Raw genomic sequence first — 25,776 nt, 5'->3', positions numbered from 1 at the left:
CTAACATTTAATCTAAAAAAATCTAATTATTTCTTTCTCATAATAAATAAATAACTCACATAAACAAAATAAAAATTGCAGAAAAATAAAAGTAATTTATGCCCAATAGTTTATTACTATTTAATTATTCCTTTTAAAATGATTACCTTTGATTTAAATACTTCATTTGTGATGCCTTTTTGAAAATATTTGTATTCTATTAGAATTATTTAGTTAATATAAAGATATGCTCTTCCTGATTAGTTCTGACTCTTTATTATTTCTCACATAATTGCTGTCATCCTGTTCCCTATTACTTACACAAGTATTGCATTGTGCCCATTTTCTTTATTTTCTAATATGTTGTACCAACTCTGATAACAAAAGCAACTGTTCCCATTCACCCCCAAATAGATAAGTGCTTAGAAGATATGAAAAACCCTTTCTCAGAAGAATTTCAAGCTCTTCATAACTATAATAAATTCACTCCAAAAATCCTAATGATAATAAATAATAAAAAAACAAGCTCACATCCAGTAAATTGCCAAAGAGACCAAAAGACAGAAAGTACAAACAAGAGGTTGAGTAAAAAGGTACTTGCACAGATACATTTTGGGTGAAGTTGTAATTGGTTCAAGTCATCTGATAGGCAATTTGAAATTATGCTTATAATCTGATGAAAATGTTCATCCCCTGTAGGTGTCATAGATGAGAGAATTGACCTCAAAACCAATGACATCTAGATTCAAGTTTTGTTCTGACATACGCCCATATGACTCACTGTCCAGTTACTAAATATTAACAATGCACTAGTAAAACTCTAACATTATAAATTGCACATGAGACTCCAATTATTGTGATAGTATTATTTCCTTATCCAGGAATTCCCTTTCTAATGAAATTACAGGTCCAGCTTCTATCCCTATCCTGTTCTTCGACCTAGAGATCTTAAGGCTAGGCATAGACCCTGACCCCAAAGAGATGAAAAGCAAAAAAGAAATTTCATCTTAATGGGAGGGAGGAAGCTAAAGGAAGAGTAATTTGTTTTTGTTGTTGTTGTTGTTGTTTACTGTAAAATTTTAATTATGATAATTTTAAAAATGCATAGCTATTCACATATAAACAAACTGAGGTTTTTTTTAAGGTAGTGGAATGAGTCTATGTGAACTCTCAAGGGCACGATGGCACTTACAACTTTTAGGTTATTTTCTTCTTTCTCTAGTGGCACTAAATGGAGAAGTAGGGAATTACGAGTGTCATACAAACAGAAGAGAAAAGGTCCACTGCCAGTATCCTCTATAATGGACGCCTACTCATGTGACAATAAAATGCTGGTAGACCACAGGGATAGTTCCCCTGTGTGCATGCTCTTGAAAGGAAAAGTATGGCCTGCCTTGATGGTAGCTGCTTTTAAGTCTTTAAAACTGTCCTCCTTCCAGTATTTATTCTGAGTGTGCATTCTGTACAGCTGGGAAATGTTTCTCATCAGTGAACATGTCTAAAATACTTAGGGGAGACCAGCTGAAAGTCTTTGAGGTAACTAAAAACGTAATCACTTCTCTCAGAGCCAGTGTCAGGTGCCACTTGCTGATTCTTAATATGCTGATTTAGCTTCCCACTGTGATAGGAGCAAGTACTGAGAAATGTCAGATGAGGACAAGAGACTAATATTTAGCAAAGAGAAATCTGATAATGCTATCCCAGCAACACTGAACAGTCCAGACTTTTCTGGCCTAGTCCTTGATATGGCTTCTATGAATACTGACCAGTTGTGCCCTGTACCTAGGATCAATTAAATAATTCCTCAAATAGGTAAAATCTCCAAAGATTGACTGAGTTTGCTTTCCATAATTAATAACATCTAATAAATAATTCTTCTTGAAATGGGCAGGATGGCAAATGCATTTAGATACCATAGACTTTAGGAAGAGACAAAATGTTAAGATTTCCTGCCAACTTTTTTATATACTCCTATTAAATATAAATTTAGCTGCCCTCCATGCTTCACCTTCTCCTATCTTATAATGAATTACTGGTGTATCTATAGTAGTATCTATAATTAGACATTTCTTCTTTCTCCTTGATTTATTTAAGGGTCTGGTATTTTTATTATATTCTATGCCCTGAATTTCTTACTATTTTTAATTGTTTGGTTTTAGGTAAGCTTTCTGTATGCTTCTGAACAGAACAATTGTGACTGACCCAATTAGTTCCACACTCCTGCCTGCAAGTAATGTTTAAGAGAGAAGTAAAATCCAGGTCTTGAAGGCAGATAACTGAACAATAACTATGTCAATGGTTCTTTTTTTTAAGTTGTTTTAAAGTATCACCCCTATACACACACACTAACTATCAAAAAAGACTATAGCACAGAATATTATCAATCTCCAAAATTAAGTTTAGAACTAGTGAGGGCTATCTAAATCCATGTTGTGCTTTTCTTATTATTATAGTATGAGTCAATAAATATGTAGTTCCTGGGTTTTTTAATTTAAAATAAAGTAGACAACAGTCATTTCGATCTGCCTCTATTGTCTCTTACTTCATGTACTCAAATCCAAATCCTTACATCAATATATTGAATGAATAATTGGGTTTCATGGTCTCAATAAATAGTGAGCCTTTCTTACTTAATGGATGTGTAAGAGAATGGAAGTCACCAAATGCTAATGATGCAGAGATCAAACATATTTCCAAATACAGGCAATGCAGGCCATGGCCAGAGAAGCTAATTATTACTGTATTTTTGTTGCAAATTCTCACTAGTTAGGGTACAAACAACCTCCTCCTTTGTTAAATTGTTCAATGACTTCTGAGCATCGCATTTCATCCCACCATCAAACTTGAACTAAAAAGGTGCTGGCTTTTGTGCACTAGTGAAGATCATCTACAACTGTCATTCAGTTATCTAGAAACTTTAATAGACATCTATGATTTCTCAGGTCAAAAGAGTGAAATCCTATGATATCTCAAAGGTCTGTAATTCTGTCCCCCCAAAATCAAAAATCTTCAGATAAAAGAAAGAAGCTTTGGCATTTTTTGAAAGAATTTAAAATTACACCCTATAACTATGAAAAGTCATAAAACTCATAAATTTACCTTGAATCTAACTCAACTCAAACTAAAAATATTAAGAATGATCCCCAAACATATCACTCTTTACCTCTACCCCTTGATATTCTGTTAGCTTTAAAAAAATAAGAAAATAAACTTTAAAAATCATTGAATTCAAAGCAAACTAGTTGGCACATATAGAAGAATTATCTTATTTGCTCAATTATTAATCTTATTCTTTATAAAAGGCCTTGTGAGAAAGAGATTTAATTTTTTATTAAGTCTATTAGCTTTATTGGAAAACTAAAGAATCTTAGATTTTTTTAAAGGGTAAAGTTTGCCAAAATATGTTATATAACATGCTAAAATCTTACTTTTTAAGGTCAAAAGCACAGACATTTACAAAATCTATTATTATTTTAACAAGAAGGAGAAACCATGTGCTTTTTTGCTCTTAAAGATAAAATTTAATGGTTGTGGGATTTGATCTTGTAGAAGGCAATATCTATTTATATGGGGAAAAAAAGTTTTCATCCAGACAATTTTATTACTATTACTGATGGTGTTTTGCTATAATGCTGTTAAATATCAACTTAGATATTTGTCTTTCAGTAAATTAGAAAAATAAACTCATTAGAGTATCTCAGTTCTTTGAGAATTCTGGTTAACAGAGGATTGTAAACCAATAAACATGGCATGTATTAACCATTTACATTGTGGAATGTTAAATATTCATGAGTATAAATATAAAGATTATTGGACCAAGAAAGAGAAAGCACACTGAAGACATATAATTTTCAAACACCTGATTTGAAGAAATTATTCATTTTAGATTGTGATACTTCAGTGAATAAACTCTAAAATTTGCTGAGAAAGAACTCACTAAGAATATTTTTAGCCAAGAAGAAGAACAGTAATGAAACAAAACTATAGTTGAATGATCAGTGTTTCCTTTTTTGGATCCATCATATATTAAGAGGTATTATGTCTAAAAATCTCTGAAAAAAGATTCTAATGAAACTAATAAGCAAAATGTTGGAGAAGAAGATTTTCTTACAAATGTAAATCAAAGAATAATAGCTGAACTGGACAATGGATTATATTTCATCCAAATTCCTTTACAATAGAACAATTCTTTCTATAAAACAGGAGAATAGTGACATCAGGGAATGCTTTCAACTTTAAAAGGTGGAGTCTTATGAAAGTCAATTCAATTCAAAAATGATGTGTGCAAAGCACCAATTCTAAAGCATCAGATATACAAAAATGAAAACCAGCACATTACAGGACTTACTGTTCAAGGAGCTTAACCTAAATGGGGATATAAAATACAAGTATTTTATAATCTAGAAGCTTATAATGTAGAGTGTTAAAACACCACAGCCCCAGATAAGTGATCAGTTACTAATCCAGTTGGGGTGAAAGAAAGAGTAGCTAATAATCCACTTTGGCTCAACAAAAACTTTTCCTACTCCCTCTCTTTCTATCCCATCTTCCACCTTAACTTCATGATTCTATTAATTCTACCTTCAAAGTATATTCTTCATCCATTCACCCTAAGCTCATGCTACTTCTTGCATCCTAGGTCTAACTCTTCATTATTATTCCGATAGGCAATCTTAATATACTCATAACTCATCTTCTGTCCTTCACTTCATTTCTCTTCAACATATCCTGATGAAATACATACAACTCTGATTTTTTTTTACTTTCCTACTCAAAACTCTCTTCATTTTAATCCCCAACTCTCAAATACAAACTTTTCTGGTGGGAATTTAAGGTCTTTCATGTATTAGTAACATACTATCCTCTCAAGTTTACTTTAGATTACTCCCTTGCATATACTTGCAGCCAAACTGTAGAGGAAACTTTTTTCCACATTTTATCTGAAGTACTCCCACTCAATAAGATTAATTATGCTTCCCCAAATAAGTTTTTTGGATATCTGAAAACAGCTATCACCTCATGAGTCTTGTTAAAGGTTAATGTTTACATGTATTTTAACTTTTTTTGAGACATTATTTTTCACTTTCTTCACAATTATGGTCACTTTTTGCTATAACTACATTAATTTGATAGTATCCCTCCTAAAACAAGGGGGCTAGAGAACACAATACCCCAGATGTGTTTTGGTTAACAAACACCACATTAGAACTGGATTTTTCTTGAAATGAAATCTGTCTTCTATTAATGAAACCTACATTTTTCCTACCTTCCATAAAATCTCTGATAAATAACTGACATGTTGAATTTGGAACCAGCAAAACTCCCAGGTCTTTCTCATATATTAAAACCACTTCTTTAAAAAAAATTAAAAGAAAAAAACACTTCTTCCCTATCTTGGATAAATATGAAGTTTTTAGCCTCTGTGGTAAAAGAACACAATTAATTTCATCTGCCTGCTTTGGGCTGTCAGTTCATCCAAACAGACTTTTTTGAACCTGGATTCTTTCATCCAACAGAAAGCAGTTCTAAGACTGGAATCATCTACTACTCCACTGCTTTAGCTATCTCCCTTGGGTTTCTGTAATCTGATAATTTGATATTATTTCTATATTACCATCCAAACTATTGATGGAATGTTGAAAATGTGGTCAGTTACAGTGGTGATTTTGACATAAAGCTTTAGAGCTAAACTGATTGTTTTAGACAAGATGTCTATCTCATTTTGTGAAACCATATGTGTTATAAGGAAAGTTTTTAAATTGTATATAAATGAGGCATTATGAAGTGGTATAATGGTCTTAATCACATTTTATAGATAGTGCTATCACCGTTTGCCCTCACGAGTAGCATTGAAGACAATGTGTTTAAGTACAAAGCAAAATTGTCCTATTTCTAATATTCAAAAAGCCAAAGGCAGTTGAGAACTGTCATAAAAGCTGCTTAATTTTTTAATCTCAGAAGGAAGAAAAAAAATCCCTCCTCATAAAGAATTTCTGAGGATAGATTATATTTTTAAAACTGTAAAGATTACTTAGCTACATAAGTTCTTTGTAAAATTACTGATAAATATAATCAAATATGATCAAGTTCACTACTCAAAGCCCCAGGAACTACTACTGTACTACACATCATTTAGCACAACCACCACCAAAAAAAAGTTCTCATTTATAGTATAACATTGAATTACAAAATGCAGATCCACATTGACTTGAAATGTGTGCAAATGAATATTCTGTTTCATAGTCAAATTCTTTACAAAATCCTAACAAAAATATCTAAAACATTGATATTTTGTAGGAAACCACTCTGGGAACCATCACATCATGTTGGCTAGATGAGTGATGATAACTTGTTATTTACTGGCCTTCTATTTCTATTCAAGCAGACACTTATTATGCTGTTGTATCACTAAAAAAAATGACACAAGCCATGATATAGATGGCAGTAAATCCTCTCTATACATACATCTTCTTGTTGAATATGAGTCATCATTATTTATTATTTGACATCTGAACCTGAGTTTTCTGAGAAAAGACAGGATAAACAATCAGAAGCATTAAAATCTGTTGCTTGAACATTTCCCTCATGCCATATTATATAACAAACAGCTTTAATTTTTCAAAGAAAGAACTAAAGTGTTAATAAACTCATAGAATGCCTGGTTATTCCAAATTCACTTTGAAAAAATGATAAGGTTGTGAAATCCTGCTGTTGAGGTAGCAATTCCCCCTCTTTTTTGGTGACTTTAACAGGTTCTTGATAACTCCACTTAACCATTAATGTAAGGGACTAGAGACAATGGAGACATTCAGCAACTGAGTAGTATTTCAGCATTTTAAGGATAGCTGTGAACATTCCTGACTGATAAAATGGATGATTTGGCACCTGTAAACTATAACTATCTCATTGTAACTTTTTTTCATGTGTTTAAGGAAGCAAGCTTCATTCTATAGCTTTTTCCAACATAAACTTGAACTTATTATATTGCTAGAAATTACTAAAAAATTCTTAGATGTTCCATATGATTCTGGGTTTGGTTTCGTTTGGGGAGAGGTCATGGGAGTTAGAATTATTTTAAACATAGCTATTTAATATACAACTGTTATTTTACAAAATCCTTAGATACAAAATTGTTGGAGGAAACATTGTTTCTCCTCCATGACTCTTGGCCAGATGTTTGGCTTAAGCAAAGTAACTTGGTCAACATGTTATAAAAAGATTTAGAAAAATATTAAGAAAGAATTAAAATATTAGAAATAAAATAGGTCTATCATGAAAGGTCATTTTTTAATCTAGATCTTTGATTCCATGTATTTTATGAATTCCTTTATGAAAACAAATAATGTTTTTGGTCTTATAAAGTTGTCAAAGACATTGAGATGTTGCATGATTTGCCATGATTTCAGGACTGGTCAGTATAAGTGGCAGACTTGAATACAAAGCTACCTGCCTCCAACACTGACTGTTTTTACTACAATATGTTCTCCCTCTTCAAGAAAGATCGTCAGTTATTGATTCTGGAGCAAGATTTAAGGTGTGGTTTGTAACTAGGTTAAAAACAAAAATTAAAATCGAAAAAAAAATTTTTTTCCAAAAAAAAATGTTATGAGGACAAAAGATGGGTTTAAGTTAAAATAGGGTAAGTTGGATAAGACATAATACTTGACTGTAAATATCATAAAAAGCAAGAATGAACTGTTCCATCTCTAAAAATTTTTAGGAGAATATGTTATTGGTTTTCCTGGGTAATTTGGAAATGTATATCCCTAACAGGGGGATACTTACACTCACTCACACAAACTCACTCACTCACTCTCTCTCTCTCTCTCTCTCTCACACACACACACACACACACACACACACACACACACACAAACACACACACGAATAAATAAATGTTAGCTTAAGATCTTAAAGTTCCTTCTAGCTTTATGATTTCACATGCTTTAATTATGTTAGCCAAATAGTCATAGAAAATCTGGTTTTGGAATTGTAAAACATGGTTTATTTTGTATAATCAAGCTACATCTTCAGTTTATAGGACCAAAAGTTAGATAAGAAATAAAGGTAAAAGAATTACTAGTCTGTCATTTATACTAACCTATAGAACAATTTGTATAATTCCCAAACATTTGGAAAAGGACTACCTTACTCTTTCTGTAGTCTAGATAGTCCTTAACTAGAAGTAGAAATTAAAATTGCAATTCAGGGAGAATTTAGTGTTTTTCTTCTGTGAAGGCAGTTAAGGGTCATAGTGGATAGTACCAAATTTGAAGTCTGGAAACCCTGACCTTGAATCCCATCTTAAATACTTATTAGTTAGTCAAATAACTTTATCATATTCACTTTCAGTTTCATCTATAAAGAAGGAATCAAAATAGTATCTGCCTCGCAGAGTTGTTATAAGGGTCAAATAAAATAATATAAATAAGTATAATATTATATAAGGGGCATGCCAATATGATTTACATAATGCCACATACTTCCAATTAATTAAAATTATGGAACTGAATATATCTGATGCTTTCAAAATTGGACATTCTTTTCTTTTTGATGGGCAAAATGGTTAAGGGGGAGTTAAATGGGTCATGAAGAAAAAAGGCAATATCAATACATATAAGCAAAAAAAAATAATGTGATAGAATAAAATTCTACCTATTTTCTCTACTTCCCTCCTTACTCCTCCTACTCTTAACTTAAAATAAATTTATTTTATTTATTTACTTTGCTTACTTGATCTCATTTTGCTGGTCAGAGACTATACTTCCTTTCTATCCAACCAACAACTAGAATTTCAAAGGCCTAATCTTTTTATATAGCTTGGTATTTTCCCTGCTTTTAGATGTGTACATGAGGTTCCTACCATCCCTATCCACCTCTAAGATTGATGTGACAATCTGTTGACCTATGGTTTTATTCTTAATCTTTTGAATTCCTCTTACCAAAATTCTATTATCTGACCACAACTCCCCTATATTCACTGAATTTTCTTTTTTGAATATAAATTTCTTTAAGACAAGGGCAGCCTTACTTTTGTATTTGAAACTCTAGTTCTTAGTATAGTGTCAACCATACTGTAGTTGATTAAATAATTATAGCTTGATAGACATACAGATGTGCATATCTAACATATATGCAGATGCCATTATGTAAATGACATTTTCTATTTAAAGGAGGCATTTGATGTTTCCATCATAAACAGTATATATGTATAAATGTGCATACATATTACAGTATATCATATGTAAATATGTATAAAATAAAGCAAATTGTATATATAAATATAACCATCTATATACACATATATAGAGATGTTCCCATTCATACTTATGATGAAAAATGTGTCTTCCATTTTCATGAAGAGTGTACACTTAAATAATATGAAATTGATTTTTACCCCAAAAGAAAGAATCAATTTAAAGGGGAATTTCATTTTGGAAGAAAAGTCTGTGAATATTGAAATTATATTAAACTAGAGAGGAATAATTTTTAAAATCTTTACAGTAAGGATTCTTAATCTAAGGTCTGAGGTCTAAAGAGAATTTATTTTTGTTCCTGTAATTTATTTTCCTTTGTAATCATTTGTATTTTATTGTATGCTTTTAAAAATATCATCCTGAAAAGAAGTCCATGGGTTTTACCAGATTGCCATGAAACTAAATAGAAAAAAAAAGGAAAAAAAAACTTAGAAAAATGTCAAAAGTAGGTGGGAAAATACAGATTTTCACCAAAAACAAGTAATCTAGATGATCAATAGAAACATTAAATGCTTATAAAAGAGTTTCAGTTATTTTTTACCTCTATATCCTGCAAATAGTTGAGCAATGATATTGAAGTAAAAAAGCAAGGGTGTATGAAAATTTTCAAAGCTTCATAATGGATGCATTAATTTTTAATTAAAGTTACCCTTGCAACCTGAGGGAAACAAGTAAAGTTATAATTGGAAAAAGTCACCACCAGTATTTGTTTATGATAACCTTCCCCCAATTTTGCTTCAGCAAAGCGCCTAGAGACCTTCATTTACTCAGTGCAGTCCCTTAGCAAGGCTGATATGTGAACAATGAGGCGCCTGATGTCATTCACTGCTGTCTCACAGGAGCCATCGCTGGAGGACCAGTGGTTTTATTGCATCAGTCTCCCTTCTGGAATTGTTCATTAACACTTGCAGACATTTCAGCCTAGCTTAGTAGTGTCTGATAATATATGTGGAGAAGTCAAAGTTCCTTTTCTCTGGCCACAGAGCCTTTGAAGGTCAGCTGTCACTTCTGACGGAAAATCATACATGGGTGATATAATATTTAAATTGAGAAAACTTTTCAGAAATGAGACAGATTTTGAAAACTATGCCAGATTCAATCAATCAGTCAATCAATAAGTAAACATTTATTAAGAGCCCACGGTATGCCAGACATTATTTTATTCTTAGGATCTGTAGGAGAGGTGCTTAGTTTGAGTAATGGAAAGCCAAACCTGGCATAATGAAGATATGGGCACAAATCCTAACAACTTCTCCATGACCCCTGGAAATTCTCCAAACCCTTAAATTGTGGAAATATAAAAAGAGTTCCTTGTGCAGAGTTCCCTGCAAGAATAAAATCCCCCATATTTTGGGTGCCCCAATAGTTTTAGTGAAGGTTTATGTTTTAATAACTTTATTTAATAACAACAGCAATAAAACTAACATGTATTGAATGCCTGTTAAGTGAAAGGCACTATTTTGAGTACTTTACAATTATTATCTTATATAGATCTCATAACAACCCTGGAAGGTGAGCACCATTATCATTCCCATTTTATACAGAAGGAAACTGAAGCAAATTAGAGGTAGAGTGATTTGTTGAGGAGTCATACAATTAATAAGGCCAAATAATTCAGGTATTTCTGATTCCAGATCTAGTGTTGTTTTTATTCATTATTATTATTTTGCCAGACAATTGGGATTAAGTGACTTACCCAAAGTCACACAGCTAGTGAGTGTTACGTGTCTGAGGCTGCATTTGAACTCAGCTCCTCCTGACTTGAGGACAGGTGCTCTAGCTATCTACTGGGCCATCTGGCTGCCCCCAGGTCTGTTGTTCTATCCACTTTTTCATTTTCACTTAAATATCTATTTAATCCTGAAATGGAAAGTTTTAGTATAAAAGAATATGCAGCAGAATCTTGCAGTATTTCCATTGAATCTCCCTCTGAAGATAGTTGAAAAGTCAGGTAAATGTAGCAGGACACATAAGTGTACATAGAATATATCAAGATACATGCTGAAACAGGGATATTAAATGCTTTTAGTAAAGGGAAGAGGGCCAAGTTCAAGCAGATAAATAAGGAAAATCCACAGAGATAATTTAAGGATTTTTTTGCATAGTAGATAAAAATGCTTCCAAAAAAGGGAAACAATGGTTGAAATATATGTGTTTATATTTATGTATCTATATGTATATACCTATATCCATATCCATCTTGACATGTCTATGACAATCATAAATTTAGATACATCTCCACTTCAAATGTTCATATGAACTATTTGTGCCCAATCTGTGGTAGAGCCTTCAATGCTTATATTGGTCTAGTCAGCCACAGTTGAGTAATGTCATTTTAGTTCTTTTCAGGAATTAATTGAGATTCCTGCACTGATATTTCTAGCCCATCTAACTTAGTAGCACTTTTTAAAGTAGAATTTAGTTACCCACTTTATGTGAAGGACTGCTTGAGATGGGAACAATCCTAGGGTCATAGAACTGAACTAGACTCCAGGAGATGTAGGTCCAGTTCCCAGCTCTATTATCTACCAGCTTCATGCCCATCAGCAATCACAAAAACCACTCTTTAGTTCTTTAAAAATAGGATAATAATACATTACTTAACTCAGGACTGTTGTGAAGAAAGCCTCTGTGTAAGCTTTAAAATACTATATAAATGTGAGCTATTACTATAGCCCTGCAGAGGTACTGTAAGAACTTTAATTTCCTCCTGCATCAAAGGAAGATTAAATCATTTTGAGCATAGCTTAAGTTCATTTTTATTCTTAGAAAATGAGTAATCCTAATATAGTATGTTTAGATTGTGAGAGTTCTTAATCTGAAACCCACAAGAAATGTGGAAAGATTGGAGGGGGTGGAAATGTCCTGTGAATTTTGATGTAGGAAAAAAATGCATTTTTATTTCTATTAACCTTTGGCTGAAATTAAGCATTTCCTTTTATTATAAATTTTAAAAATATATATGATTAGAAGAAGTCCATAGGGTTCACTAGTCTATTCAAAGGATCTATGGCAGAACAATGATTAAAAACAACTTTTTAAGGGGAACTCTGTATTAACCAGAATATTTAATAACCCCACTGCCCAATTCTATATAAACCAAATTCATTATAAACTGTTCATTTTTTTATTCTATATTATGCCTCCCCTCCTCATCCTACCCCAAACTCACTGAAGGCAAGAATTATATTTAGTTTTTAATATGTAGCACCAGGTTATACACCCTTTGAGTGCTCAATAATATTTGTTTTCCTCTAAAGTTATATTCAGAGGGATTGGGAGTTTTTTTTTTTAAATATCACCAACCTCTCCTATTTGTGTATGATTAAAAATACCATATTGTAATTAATTAAAATAGAGCACCAGTGATTCAGTTTATTAAAGTGTCCCTTGTCTTTGACTTTTTTTCTATTTTCATTCTTTGAAATGGCTTTAACATCAAATAATTCTCTCTCCTTTCCTCCTTCCCCAGTTTGTCTCTGTCTCTCTCTGTCTCTATCTCCCACACACACACACACACACACACCTGGAAATGTGTGTGTGTGTGTACACACAATGTGGCAAATAACATTTAAGTCAACTATTATACCTTTAACAAAAATAACCATCACCTATTATTTAATATATATATATTTTGAATCTTTTCAAACTCCCTTCCCCAACAGGTTCCATGTAGGTCCAGTGTTTTCAGAGTTTAGGTTCCTTCCTATCAGAGGATAGGAAGGAACAACGTCTCCCCTCAATGGGATTACTTTCTAATTCAAACATGTAAATTTATATTATATTCTTTTCTCATTGTACCAGTACTCATTGTACTGGTAACTATTATATCCCCCAAAAGGTGGTGGTAGAAAATGCTATATTGAGAAGTAACAATTTAAATTGCCATTATTACTTAAATAACCAAAAATACTTGAACAACTATTTGTTTTAGACAAATACATTTTCATTCATGTAATAAACATTGTAGAGGGCCACAGATACTGGGGGAACTCTGAGTAAGGTATAAGAGCCTTCATCCCAGAAGGAACCTGCTGACAATGTCTGGTTTGGGTCCCCATCTCCCTTTGGTGCTTCTTACCCTTCCTGAGAAGTCAAGGAGGGTATGACCACCTGTGTTCTACTTGAAGCAAGGGATACTTACAGTAAAGAGGTATTTACATATCAATAGCAGAGTGCTTATAGCTAACACTTGCACAGTGTGCTGTGGTGATGTGGTGTTGTAATGATTCTATAGTTGGCACATGCTCAGTGTGCTATAGTGATGTAATTGTACTAAGGTATTTAGGATTGAGAGGACTTGAAATAAAGGGACTCCATCTTTGACCATCCTCTTGGGTCTCCTGCCTTATCACTCCTCCACTAAGAGGAAGGACTTGGGTTGGTCCCGAGATCCTCCAGAGACCTAATAAGGTTGGTATATTTTGGCATCCCAATTTGGGTGCTGTAAAAAACACACTATAAAACATATATAAATCTTTAAAAGGAAGTTAAACTCAAACTTTCAAGTTTTATTTATATTCTCCAAATCATGAGCAATAACGACTGGCCTACTTCAGTCATGATTGTTCATAGGTTTGTTTGTGTTTTTTTAAATTGGTCTCCCCCCATCTTCTTTTAAAAATTACATCATAAATAATCACCTAACATACAGAGAAGTAAATCAACTCATGAGTCTATGTCCAACATATATCCATAAGGAAAAAAATTAATATGCTACATAGTAAATATCTTAGATAAAGATTTACAAAGTTGAATATACCCCCTTTGATCTTCTGATTTAATGTGAAAAATTTAAAATGTATCAAAAACAGAAGAAAACAAATCAATTCAATTTAAACTCACCACCAGGGCTTTGGATCTGTTGCTTAGTAGTTTTTCAATGTCCCTGGCTGCAATTTCCACCAGCTGACGTGCATTGTTGGGTTCCACAGTATACAAGTCTTTGTATTTCACATAAATCTGGGTAAAGGTAAAATAAAAAGAATTAAGAAAAATAATATTATCACAGATGTGCTCATTTAGTTAATAGACTAATCATTTTGGCAAGTGAAGGCAATCTTTATTGTAACCCTCACTTTCTTCTTTCACATAACTTTGATTTAAATCAAGGACTGTTTTTTTTTTTTTTTAACTCAAACAATGAAGATTTAAACTACTACACCCCAGATCAAAATGCATGTTTCTTTTTATTGTTGCTGTTGTTTTCTTTTCTTTAAGCTAGATGTATTCAAAGTTGTTATGGAGAGAAGCTAGATTCTCAGTATGTGAGGAAAAGGAAATCCCTCATGCCTCCAACAGATGGCTTGCACATGCATGGCTAAATCTGCTTTCGGAGCCAATGCCTGGTAGTGCTTTTACCGTCTTATGCAAAGTGAATCTAGGCACACATACAGAAACGGGTCCAACACCCTTTCTGGGCAAAATTCCAATGTTCTGTTTTCCTGCTACCGGTCTTTCCACTCTGATCTTGACTGGATTTTGAGATTACGAGGGGATTTTTTTTTTTAAATAAAGGGATATGGTGATGATAAAACAAATTTTTATATGATTTGTTGTCAGAGTGATAAATCTATGTTTTGATTTTTTCCAATAGTTTATTCCATTCTTAATATTAAGATTGTTAGACTCAGTCATATTATGAGTTAACAAACTCTGATTTTAAATTTAAATCTAAATCTTCTAATGTAGACTAGTTAATTTCAGGTTCATTAAGTCAAGTCACACAAATTCAATGGATTCATTATTTTTTTCAAGACAATTTGCAAGCTATTGAATTAGATCATGGATCCTAGTAAAATTCAAAAAAAAAAAAAAAGGAGACACAGTTAAGTAATTTAATCTCAATCCATCCCAAAATTCTCCATATGTTTTAGTCTGACTTTTGAAGGCTCTTACTCCAAACTTAAAGGACTCACAGAAGGCTGAGATATATGAAGTACCAAGTATTTTTTAGAAATTTCCATGCAAAAGGCATGATGTGGTCATTTAGAACACTAGGTCAGGCTCAAATAAAAAGGGATACCTGCAAGCATATATTGACTTAGAAAATCACAGATTCACATTATCATTATGTTTTCCAATTACACTTTAATCTGCTTCAGATCTCACATGGGAGTTCTGTGATTGCAGGGCTGTGAGTTGATAATCTCTAAAATGACAAGAAACACAACTGTCACCTTAAGAGAATGCTGCCAAAAAGGGTGTACCCAGGTAATTTCTTGTACATGTCTGACACTTTTCAAGCTCACTTCATCCTTCCCCACTCTACTGAGGAAATATAGCCAACATGGGTTTCTAATGTTTATTTCAAGTATTTTCAAGGTTGAGAACTGCACAAAGCTAAACAATGCAATGTCAACAACTTTCATTTACTGTGAACTATACAAGAGGAACAAATGTAGAAGGGTATGGGCATATAATACTTACTATTTAAATATACCAGATTAAAAAATGGTTCCATCCTCTGATAAGGTTTGAAGAAAAGGGCAGTTACACTTAAGTTCAACTATCAGTGCAAAGCATTAAGGCTAATGTTGAGGAAAAGATTTATGGTTGCTTCAGCTGCTATAGATACCCACAAGATCAATCTCACTTAATTTTATTCTACTTTTGCAACATGAGATAGTTGGCCTATGGGTTTTCTCCCCTTTCCTTTTTCTCCTGTGTTGTGATACAGGAGCCACCTGCCAATGAATGCTGGAGCTCTAACTCAGACCTATAGAATTGATCTCTTCATGTGAGAGGATGATGATGATAAAAGGAGACTGAGAGGCAGTTGCTGTTCTCTGACCTCTTTCCTGAGAGCCAGTTGCATTGTTTGACCTCTCTCTCTTCCCTCTTGCCTCCAATTTATTTCATTCCCAATTCACAAGGAACATCTGTGTCAGCAAAGGCTGCTTTGCAATTCCTTCAAGTGTTATGATTCACAGTTATGGAGACTCTAAGAGAATTGACCTGACCCTTCACCCAGATATGGTTCTTAACACTACTGTACCATGAGTTATGGTTGTACCATGAGTAATTTGGATTTTGATAATACAGTGATCCTTAGTAATATTTTATATATTTTTCTTTTAAAATGGATATTTATTTAAAATAATACAGTAACACATATTATACTTTTATGAGATAATAAATGTTTTCAACTCTGTAATCTCATCATTATCTGTTATATGAGGTTAAGCCATCAATACCTTTGGAGGGATGTGTTAGTGAGATTGCTGTTCAAGTTCTGTTCAAATTCTGATTCTAGTATGAAGCATTGGAATCATATTCTCAGTTATGCATGATGGCAAATTATTTTTATATTAATATCATTGCCAAAATATAATTGCAATTGCTATCTACTTGTTTTCTAAACCACAAATATTTCTCTACCAACCTCCAGTTTTCTCAGTAGCCAAAAGGATTTTCATTACGCACTATTACACGTCTGTCTCTCTCTCTCTCTCTCTCTGTCTCTCCCTCTCTCTCTTACACACACACACACACACACACACACACACACACACACACCCTCTTCCTCTCCCTCCCCACCCTGCTCTCTCCCCTTCTATGGTTCCTTCCAGCTCAAAATCTGTAATATGATCAAATCTCTTCCTTTAATTTTTTAATTTACACAAAACTATTTATATACTCATTTTTCTCTTAACTGATAAATTTTCTCAAATAAACCAAATTTCCTACTCTAGTCAAAATTGCAAGACAATGCAATTTCTTGAGCAGTTAATTTTTCAAAATGTCTTACCAGGATTTGGTAGCTTTAAAATGGTTTTATTGGTGAATTATATGAGGTCAGTATACTTATAGTACTCTCTCACATAGCAGAGCCTGTTGATACCATCTCACTCATAGTGCTGAATACCCACATCATGTTTCCCAGATACAAAATACTTTCAAGATCTATACCCTTAAAACTGCAATCCATATTCCTCAACTAATGTTCAAGTTTTGTTTGAGAACACAAATAATTAAAAACTAAGACATTTAATGAAACATTGTGATGAAGAAAATTCAGACAAAATATCTCCCTTACAAACTTGGGGCATATTGCCAAAATGCAATCAGTATCAGTGGAGAAAAAGGATATATAAAGAGGTCAAAGAGGGAAATATGCACATGAAGAAATGTATAGAGGTGTGGCTAAGGTACCTGTGAGGAGGAGGTATTTATGGCTCCAATATTCCCTAGGTAAAAGGTTGCTGAACTCTGCAGGCTGACCTTGTTATTGCTGCTTTGCCATAAGAAACAAAAGCCTTTATTATTGAAAAAGTTTGATGCAAGTTGAAAAAGGTACCATGGGAGTCTGGAAGGTCAGAGGTTTCCCAAAAGAAAGAACTTTCCCATCTTACAAATGGGATATGAATTTTTATGCCTGAAATATGCATATTATGTATACTCGGGAGGATGGAAAGATTAAGTTTGCCAAATTCATAGAATTTCATTAGAGCTACAGAAATTGCATTGCACCATCTGCATTTTTATTTTATATAACCGCTATTCTTTTCTTTTCTCAATATTCTGGGTTTAAGAAGATAAGGAAATAATCTTTGATATTTCTGTATTTTTAGAAGCAACACCACACATACACAAAAAATCTCTTACTTCACTTATTGATATAATTTAAATCATCAAAGCTTCAGGTGGAATTGAATACTGGTTGTATGAAAACATAAATATTAGTTTATACCTTAAAACTATGGAGTACTTTAATAATAAAAAAAATATTGAATAAGTATTATTGTAAGCCTCTACACAAGGCATTATATGAAAGACAAATAGAAGAAGGAAAGTAAGTGTGGCTGAGCAGCAAACATCATGGTTCAGTGGGTAGAATATGAAACCTAAAATTAGGAACATCTAAGTTCAAATCTGAGCTCATTTGCTAGCTTACATGACCCTGCATTAGACACACTCTCTACCTATTTCTTTAACTGTAAACTATAGATAATAACAGCACCCATCTCCAGGTTGATATGAAGATAAAATGAGTTAAAACCCCTCACTGCAATATGACATACAAAAGTGCATGCAAAAAAATCACTTATTATCCTTCTCCTTCTCTCATTTCCTTGCTTTCAAGAAATCTAATCAGGCATTTAGAATTGGAAGGAAATTCTGAGGCCATCTAGTCTGACTTCTCTTTTTAATTTTATTTAAACAGGTGATTAAAAATAGAATTGCAGAGATGTTAAATGAGTTACTTCCATGAATGTAGACATAGGTTTTCTGTATCCAGAGCAAAGATTTTTCTATAATACTGCATAGGGAGAAATATTTTGAGCTTTCTGGTTTTACAATGTCCATAGTTTGGTACCTCTGCCACTGAATTTTACAATCACACTAAATTTTTTTCTCCATGTAGTACTACTTTGATTCATTTTCTCATAGATGTTCTAGACAAAATAAACTAATAGCCTGTATATAAGAGTTATAATCATTTTCTGCAGGTCTTCCACTGATGTGTAATTCCTCTATTTCTTCTATACCATGACGTATTATAAACCTAAAAAATGTGACTTTGAATGAATAAATTATTTTGTCTGCTATAAATACCCAAATTAGCTGTAAAGAACACATGAAAAGAGACACTATCTGCATTCAGAGAACTGATAAATAGATGTATGTATAGAATAATATTCATTTACTTGTGTACATACTTATATATACATACATATGTAATGTGTGTATACATATACACAAATAGGTGTTAATTTTGTTGTATATTTAAAAGGAATAGCAAGTTGTGTACAGTAGATTTGCAATTTCATATACAATCATCTTTTTATTGTACTACATTATAGAAATGCTTGTTTTATTACATAATTTAAAAAATAAAATTAAAAAGAGAGAAATGCCCCACTGACATGAATAATATTTAAGATCATGGTTGTTCTTATAAAAAACAGGATACAGAAATTGATCATCTCTGCAATAAATCTGTATGCCAAGGATGAAATAGCATACTCTATCTGCAGAATGTCCATTTTATTTCTGCTGCTGGGGCACAATGACCTCTTCCAGTCCTGACCAGAGCTAACCTGGCCAATCCCTGCCAAAAAGAGAGTTTGGGACCTGAGGAGGGGTGATATAGGTGGAGGTAACAGCTATGGGGTCAGCTCCTCTGATCTTAAACAGTCCATTTTGGTCACTTGAAATAAGGTCAAGGGAAGGACCACAGTCACTGAGAATTCTCCTACATTCCCAAAGTACAGCTAAGCAGCCCTGGATTTTCCAAGTACCTAGGAAGAGGGATCTGCTGAAAAGATTTGGCAAAAGGCCAACTGTCTTCCTCAAAAAATAGATTTAGTAAAAATCCTATATATAATGGCTCCAGTAGGTCACTGAGTTACTTAAAAGGAGCGTGATAGTGAATAGACTGACTAGGGATGTTGACCTTGGGCCAGGTCAGGAAACAGGGAAAGTCACAGTTTAATGGTTGATGACAATGCTAGGGACCTTTAAGAAACTATGGAGGATTTGGGAAAGCAGGAAGAAGCAGGTCGCAATATATTCTCTTCAGAAGCCCAGTCCTAGTTATTCTTCTAAAGTCTATTGATAGTATGCTTATAATTTTATAATAGTAAGAAAATTATATTGTAATAATAAATTATATTATGGAATTAAATAGTTTTCTCCCTCCAAATATCTATTCATAGGATTCTCCTAATATGGTTTTGTAAAGAAAACCTGAATTCAAATATTGCCTTAGATTAGACACTTACTAGGCATGTGACCCTGAACAAGCCATTTCAGCTCCATTTGCCTTAAAGCATTGGAGAAAGAGATTTGACAAGAAAATCCCATGGACAACATTAGTATACTATGATCCATAGGATCACAAAGAGATGGACACAACTGAAAAACAATTCAGTATGGTTTACTAGCATTCTTTTTGATCACTGTATGGCATCATATGATGGCAAGAAAAATTCTGATCACTGAAAGTAATTACAAATACCCTGCCTCTATATTTTCTGTCAAACATCTCTTAAAGAAAAAAATAAATTAAAGATTTTATCAGGAATACCTGTCCATAACATATCATTTGTGACTGGGAGTAATTAATAATTATCAATTGCTTTGTCATATGTTGACAATAGATATAAAGATATATAGTTCTTGTTGTTCAATCATTTCAGTTATATCATAGTCTATGATTAGTTTCTTTTGGACAAAGATACCAGAGTGGCTTGCCATTTCCTTTTCCAACTCATTTTAGGAATGATGAGGAAACTGAGGCAAACAAGTTTGACTTAGCCAGAGTCACACAACTGGTATCTGTGCTGATTTGAACTCAGATCTTCTTGAGTCCAGGCCCAGCACTCCAGCCATTGTGTCACCTGGAAGTCATATATAATTACATTTAATTCCCCTACAAATTGATCCCAAAGCATGTTTCTAATAAACTGTTTCCCCAAGGATGGGACTCATCAACTTGAACACTGAGACACCTAAGTGGAACAAGCATCTGTGTCACACAAATGTGGCAATTGATCCTGGCTCCAGGCTTAATTTGTTCTTTCAGTTATTTGGGGAGCTGGGGGGGAGGGTCCTGGAGAGGGGAATTTGATGGGAGGTCCTGTGACTAGTTTTTAAATCAAAAAGCAAGGGGGAGAAGTGGATGAATTTGTGCTAAGAGCAGCTTGAGAACATCAGTTTCAGGAATTGATCATAGAGGCTGAGACTAATGTTCTTGAGCTTTATGCCTTCTAGAACAGAGGGAACCTGGATCCTAACCTGAGATTCAAAGAATAGGTCTGTGGACCTTATAGAGGATCTGTAAACTCAGAGAAGAATACATACACAAATATTATATAAATATATATATATATATATATATATATAATGTTGTTAGCTTTGGTTTTCTTTGTATTCCTGTATAATTTATTTTATGCATTTAAAAACACTATTATGCAAACCAACCACAAGAGAAAAGAGTGGTCAAAAAAACCGAGAAAAGATTTCCATTCCCATATTCCTAGGAAGATAAAGGAAAAAAGGATAACTGCCAATGAATTCTAGGAGAGAGTCTGAAGTCACAAAGAGAAATTAAAGTTCAGGAAAAGGCCTTGTATGTATGTGTGTATGTGTCTGTGTGTACACACACACACACACACACACACACACATATATGCAGTTACTTCTGGATTAACACTCAATCCAAAAGGTTTTCTTCATTACTCATAAAGCAAAGAGAGCCAGCCACAGACAGAATAACTAGTCATGCTCCTCTACTTTGTAGCTTCCTAGTACTTTCAGAAAAGACTTAGTAAACCCCAAGATTAGCTGTCAGCAGGTAGAGTCTGTTACACACTTATGTAACAGGGCCTTCACTGACCAGTTCTCCCATTTAACAACATGATAAGTTATTCTCTCCCTCTGTTTCTATCTCTGTGTGTGTGTGTCTCTCCTCCCTCCCTCCCTCTATCTCTGTGTCTTTGCGTCTTTCTCTGTGTCCCTCTCTATTTTTACACATACACACACACACATACACACACACACACACACACACCTCAAAGGACTAAAGGGACAATGTATTTTTTGACAATGAGCCTATAGCCAAGAAGCACAAAAGTCAAGAAAATAGCTTCAAGTTTCCCAAAGGTTTGGAGCCCAGGAGATTTATTGAAAGTTGCAGAGAACAAGGTGCTAGTCACCTTTACAATAACAAACATTCATACAGAGATAAGGATTGAGGAAGCATATTTTGAAAGAGATAAAATATCTTGTTAAGGTGAATCTATGCAAGTCATGAGTATAGCGTGCAGCTTGGACAAGAGTAAAGTGAAAAAAAATCTTGCTGAAAATAAAGAAATATCCAGAAGGCACAGTTCGGTAAGGCATAATATGAGACTAAAAAAAGGCTTAAAAGGCTTTTTTTCTATTTACATATATATGGAGGGTCAGTATTGATTAAATCTTTTCTAAAGTTATAATGTCAGTACTTTAGAATTTTTTTAATCCTCTGAGTATTTTCCAATATACTTAGTTACAAAACTCAGCAATATGCTATTAAAAAAATAAAATCCTAGGCAGATATGTGATGTTTTCAGAAACCAAGGTACAGAAAGTAGAATCTATTGCATCCTTTTCTATGAGCAAAGTTCTCTAGATCTGTCCAATCCACATCCTCATCTAATAAATTCCAATTCTATACCATTACTCTGGCTTTTAAAACCTAGCCCTCTCTACCTTCCCAAGCTTCTTATACATTATTCCCTTCAACCATTTTTGGTGACACATTAGAACTGACCTACTCCTTGCACAAAACACTTCAACTTCCAAATCAGCATTTGTATATGAGGTTCTCATGCCCAGAAGCTCTCTTTCCTCATCTCTGCCTGCTAAATTCCCTAGAATCTTTTAAATCTCAGTTAAAATTCCCCATTCTATAAGAAGTCTTTTCCAGTCTTCTTTAATACTAGGGTCTTCTCTCTGATTGGCTTTGATTCAACCTATTTTTATCTTGTAAATACATGGTTTTTCCATCTATTTGGAAACTATTTTCCCAGCACTTTGGAGCAAGGACTATTTTTGCCTTTGTCTGTATGCTCAGTGTTTAACAGTGTCAGAAACATATTAAGTACTTAATAAATGCTTAACTCAATAATAATTTACTATGAAGAACTTAGGTCCAAAGAAAAAGTATTAGCCAGAAAAAACAAGAGTGCGATTTTGACAATCTGGTTCATTAAATAAATTGTATGATGTTATTACTATGTGGGCATTATTTAGTTTTATTTCTTTTAGGTCCACCTATTATAGCCCTCAAGGCATTTTGCTATGGCCTGGGAATACAAAGATCAGACCTGTGAGTAGAAATTCTTATACCTGGGCTAAATTCAGTCGAGTAATAATGGTCAGAAAGGGAATTTATAAACTGAAGCCCAACTTGTCCAATAGAATGTGTCACAGTATCAATCCAAACTACATACTATTTAATATCCCAATTAAAAACCAAAAATAACACTATTAATGTTAATTGGCCAATAGATAGGATGTCCAATTTATGAGAAGCCTATGTGCCAATCTCTGAAAAACATACATAGAATTATGCCATAAGATAGGTTGTTTACCAACCTTACCTGCCTATGTTACCTATTTCATTGAATTTGTTCCATGTGCAATAATAGAGAAAGGTGGTGGGGAAGGCATGACTGATGAAACCTTTAAGAGGAAATGGGAGGAGGTGCACCAGAGGGGGCAGGTAGTCAAAGGACCATTAAGTCATAGAGATTGATTGCCACAAATAAAAATGAAGTCAGACACCTGAGATCAAAGAGGCCCCATCCTGTTATATAACTCTGAGAAAGATATCACACTCTGCTCTGCTCCAGTAATTTATAGTCTAGAACATGTCCATGAGCAATGGATGTTAAGGAGAAGAGAGGGGAAGGGAACAAACACAAAACAACTAGGATTCAAGGCCAAGTGGGACAATGGAGAGGTCTAGGCAAAGGCAAAGATATTTTACAACTCTATGAAGGAGAGATTTTTTTTCCCTAAAGAGAAGTTGGCCACAGTTTCATGAAAATGATGGTAACTGAGTTGGATATACTTAAATCTTTCTTTTCCCTATCTAGAACTTTGCTTCATATTTTACATTAAAAATATGGTTATTAATCATGAGCTCCCTCTCCTTTGCTCATATCCCTCATAAGTCTTCTGCCATATCTCTACCTTAACCATAATCTCACATGAAGAGATGGCCATAGTGATCCTATTTCCTCCCATCTCTTTCAACAGAACTTCTACTCTGTTATCCTACTCTATCAATTATTTTAAGTGTTGCCCTATTGCTCTTTCTTATGTTATACATCTGACCATGTCATCACCTTAAGAAAGAAAGTCTAGTGATCCCTATTGCCTCCAGGATTAAATAAAAAATCATTTGTTTGGTAATTTCAAGTGGACTAGAAATAATTTAACTTGTAGGTGGTTGCAGTCAAACAAAGACTAGAGATGGGGGATTCAGAGATTTAATTTCAAAGTAAGAAAAATGCTTGTGAGTGGAAGTCCTCCTGAGAAGAGTGTCTTTTGGCTTATGGCAGGGGTAGGATTTTTATGCATGTAAATCATAAAAAATGAAACATAAGACAATGACTTTTGAGTGAATAGTTTCTTGAGGTAAAATGTAGAGGGCTGAAACTCTTAAAAAGTATGCTTGAATCAGACAGCAAAACACTTAAGGCTAATTACTTATTCGATGTGAGAAAATGATTCTATATATATTTAGATGGGATGTTGATGTGATGACTCCTCACCTTTGGTGCTTCCTAAATGTTTGATAGTGAGATATTTGTAGGTAAGGATTGGAGGGCTGGGGGAAAGAAGACAGAGTTACTTGGCTGCAGGACAAGGAGGAGAGAAGTTGGAGGCTCTGGACCCCATAATCGAGGATACATTTTTGGCAAGCCACATGGCAGATTGCCTGTCTCCTTCACTTCTTCCCCTAAAGACCAAGAACTTTTATTAATCCTGACTGTGACTGATCCTGAGGCCCCCTCCAGAGAGCTAGTTTGGACATTACAGTAAAATACAGGCTTTCTTGGGTCCTGTGGGGAGAAGTCTCTTAAGTTATTTGAATTGTTGAACCTTGTGATCGTTCAGTGGGGTACAAAACCAGAATTAGTGTGGTGGAAAAGGAATGAAACCCTTTGTTTAGTTCACTTAGTAGTTAAAAACACAGGATTAGAGTATCAGGAGGTGTGAATGATTGCTTTTTGCTTCAGCATGTTGGCTGTAGCTCCATCTCTCAAGGTCAGTATCTCCTGGAAAATAGGGCTAAATTCTTAAAATCATAAATCCTAATTCTGGGATTTTGCTGTGGCTGAGATCAGTCAAAGGACTGTTGTATGTATGCTTCCAGCTTACTGGGCGGGCCTTAGCTCTAGAAAACAGTGTCTCCTAAATAGCTTCACAGCATTCAAAACCTTTTTTATAATTTACTCTGTAACCCCTACCTTTACATTCTTCTTATACCTGGTTTCTTACCACATATTCTTCAGGCTACTAATGTAGTCCTCGCTGTTTGATTAACAAGATACTCAGTCTCTCAGTTCTGGAGCATTTCATGAATAGACGGCTCTCCTTCCTCATCTCAGTTTACTATACTAGGTTTTTCAAGTTCTAACAAAATATTGTCTTCCAAAGAAGTCTTTCCCATCTCCTCTTAATTTTAGTGCCTCCTCTTTTTGACTATTTTTTCTTGTATAGAGGTTTACACATATTTGTTATTGCTTCTCCCCCCAAAATTAAATCATGAGCTCCTTGAGAGCAGGGATTTTCCTTTCTCCTTTTCTATTCCCAGGAATCAGCACAGTGCCTGGCACATAGTAGGTGTTTAATACATGTTTAATGACTTCCTAAAGTAGAAGAAAGACTAAAACTTCAATGAAATAAAGGAAAAATAATATTAATAGATTGGTTCTGAATCCCACTTGTTCTTGTTCTAGATCACAAAAATCCCAGAATTTTATAAAAGCAATTCATTTCCCCAAAATAAATATGATTCTTTTGCCTTTCTTTTATCAGT

The 25,776-nt window shown here is 33.8% G+C and overlaps 1 protein-coding gene across 5 annotated transcripts in view; it reads right to left on the bottom strand.

The window, feature by feature from the left end:
- Nucleotides 1–25,776, bottom strand: part of CACNA2D1 (calcium voltage-gated channel auxiliary subunit alpha2delta 1) — a 656,564-nt gene that overhangs the window by 493,015 nt on the left and 137,773 nt on the right. For all 5 annotated transcript variants that reach the window (XM_031938658.1, XM_031938660.1, XM_031938659.1 and 2 more), the window contains exon 3: nt 14,082–14,198. In XM_031938658.1, the coding sequence (XP_031794518.1) occupies nt 14,082–14,198 (117 nt within the window). The remainder of the gene's footprint in view (nt 1–14,081; nt 14,199–25,776) is intronic.

This window comes from Sarcophilus harrisii, chromosome 5 (genome assembly GCF_902635505.1).
Source record: "Sarcophilus harrisii chromosome 5, mSarHar1.11, whole genome shotgun sequence".
In the NCBI taxonomy this organism is placed as follows: Eukaryota; Metazoa; Chordata; class Mammalia; order Dasyuromorphia; family Dasyuridae; genus Sarcophilus; species Sarcophilus harrisii.
Note: the sequence above shows the minus strand (reverse complement) of the source record. Positions and strands in the feature narration are given on the sequence as shown.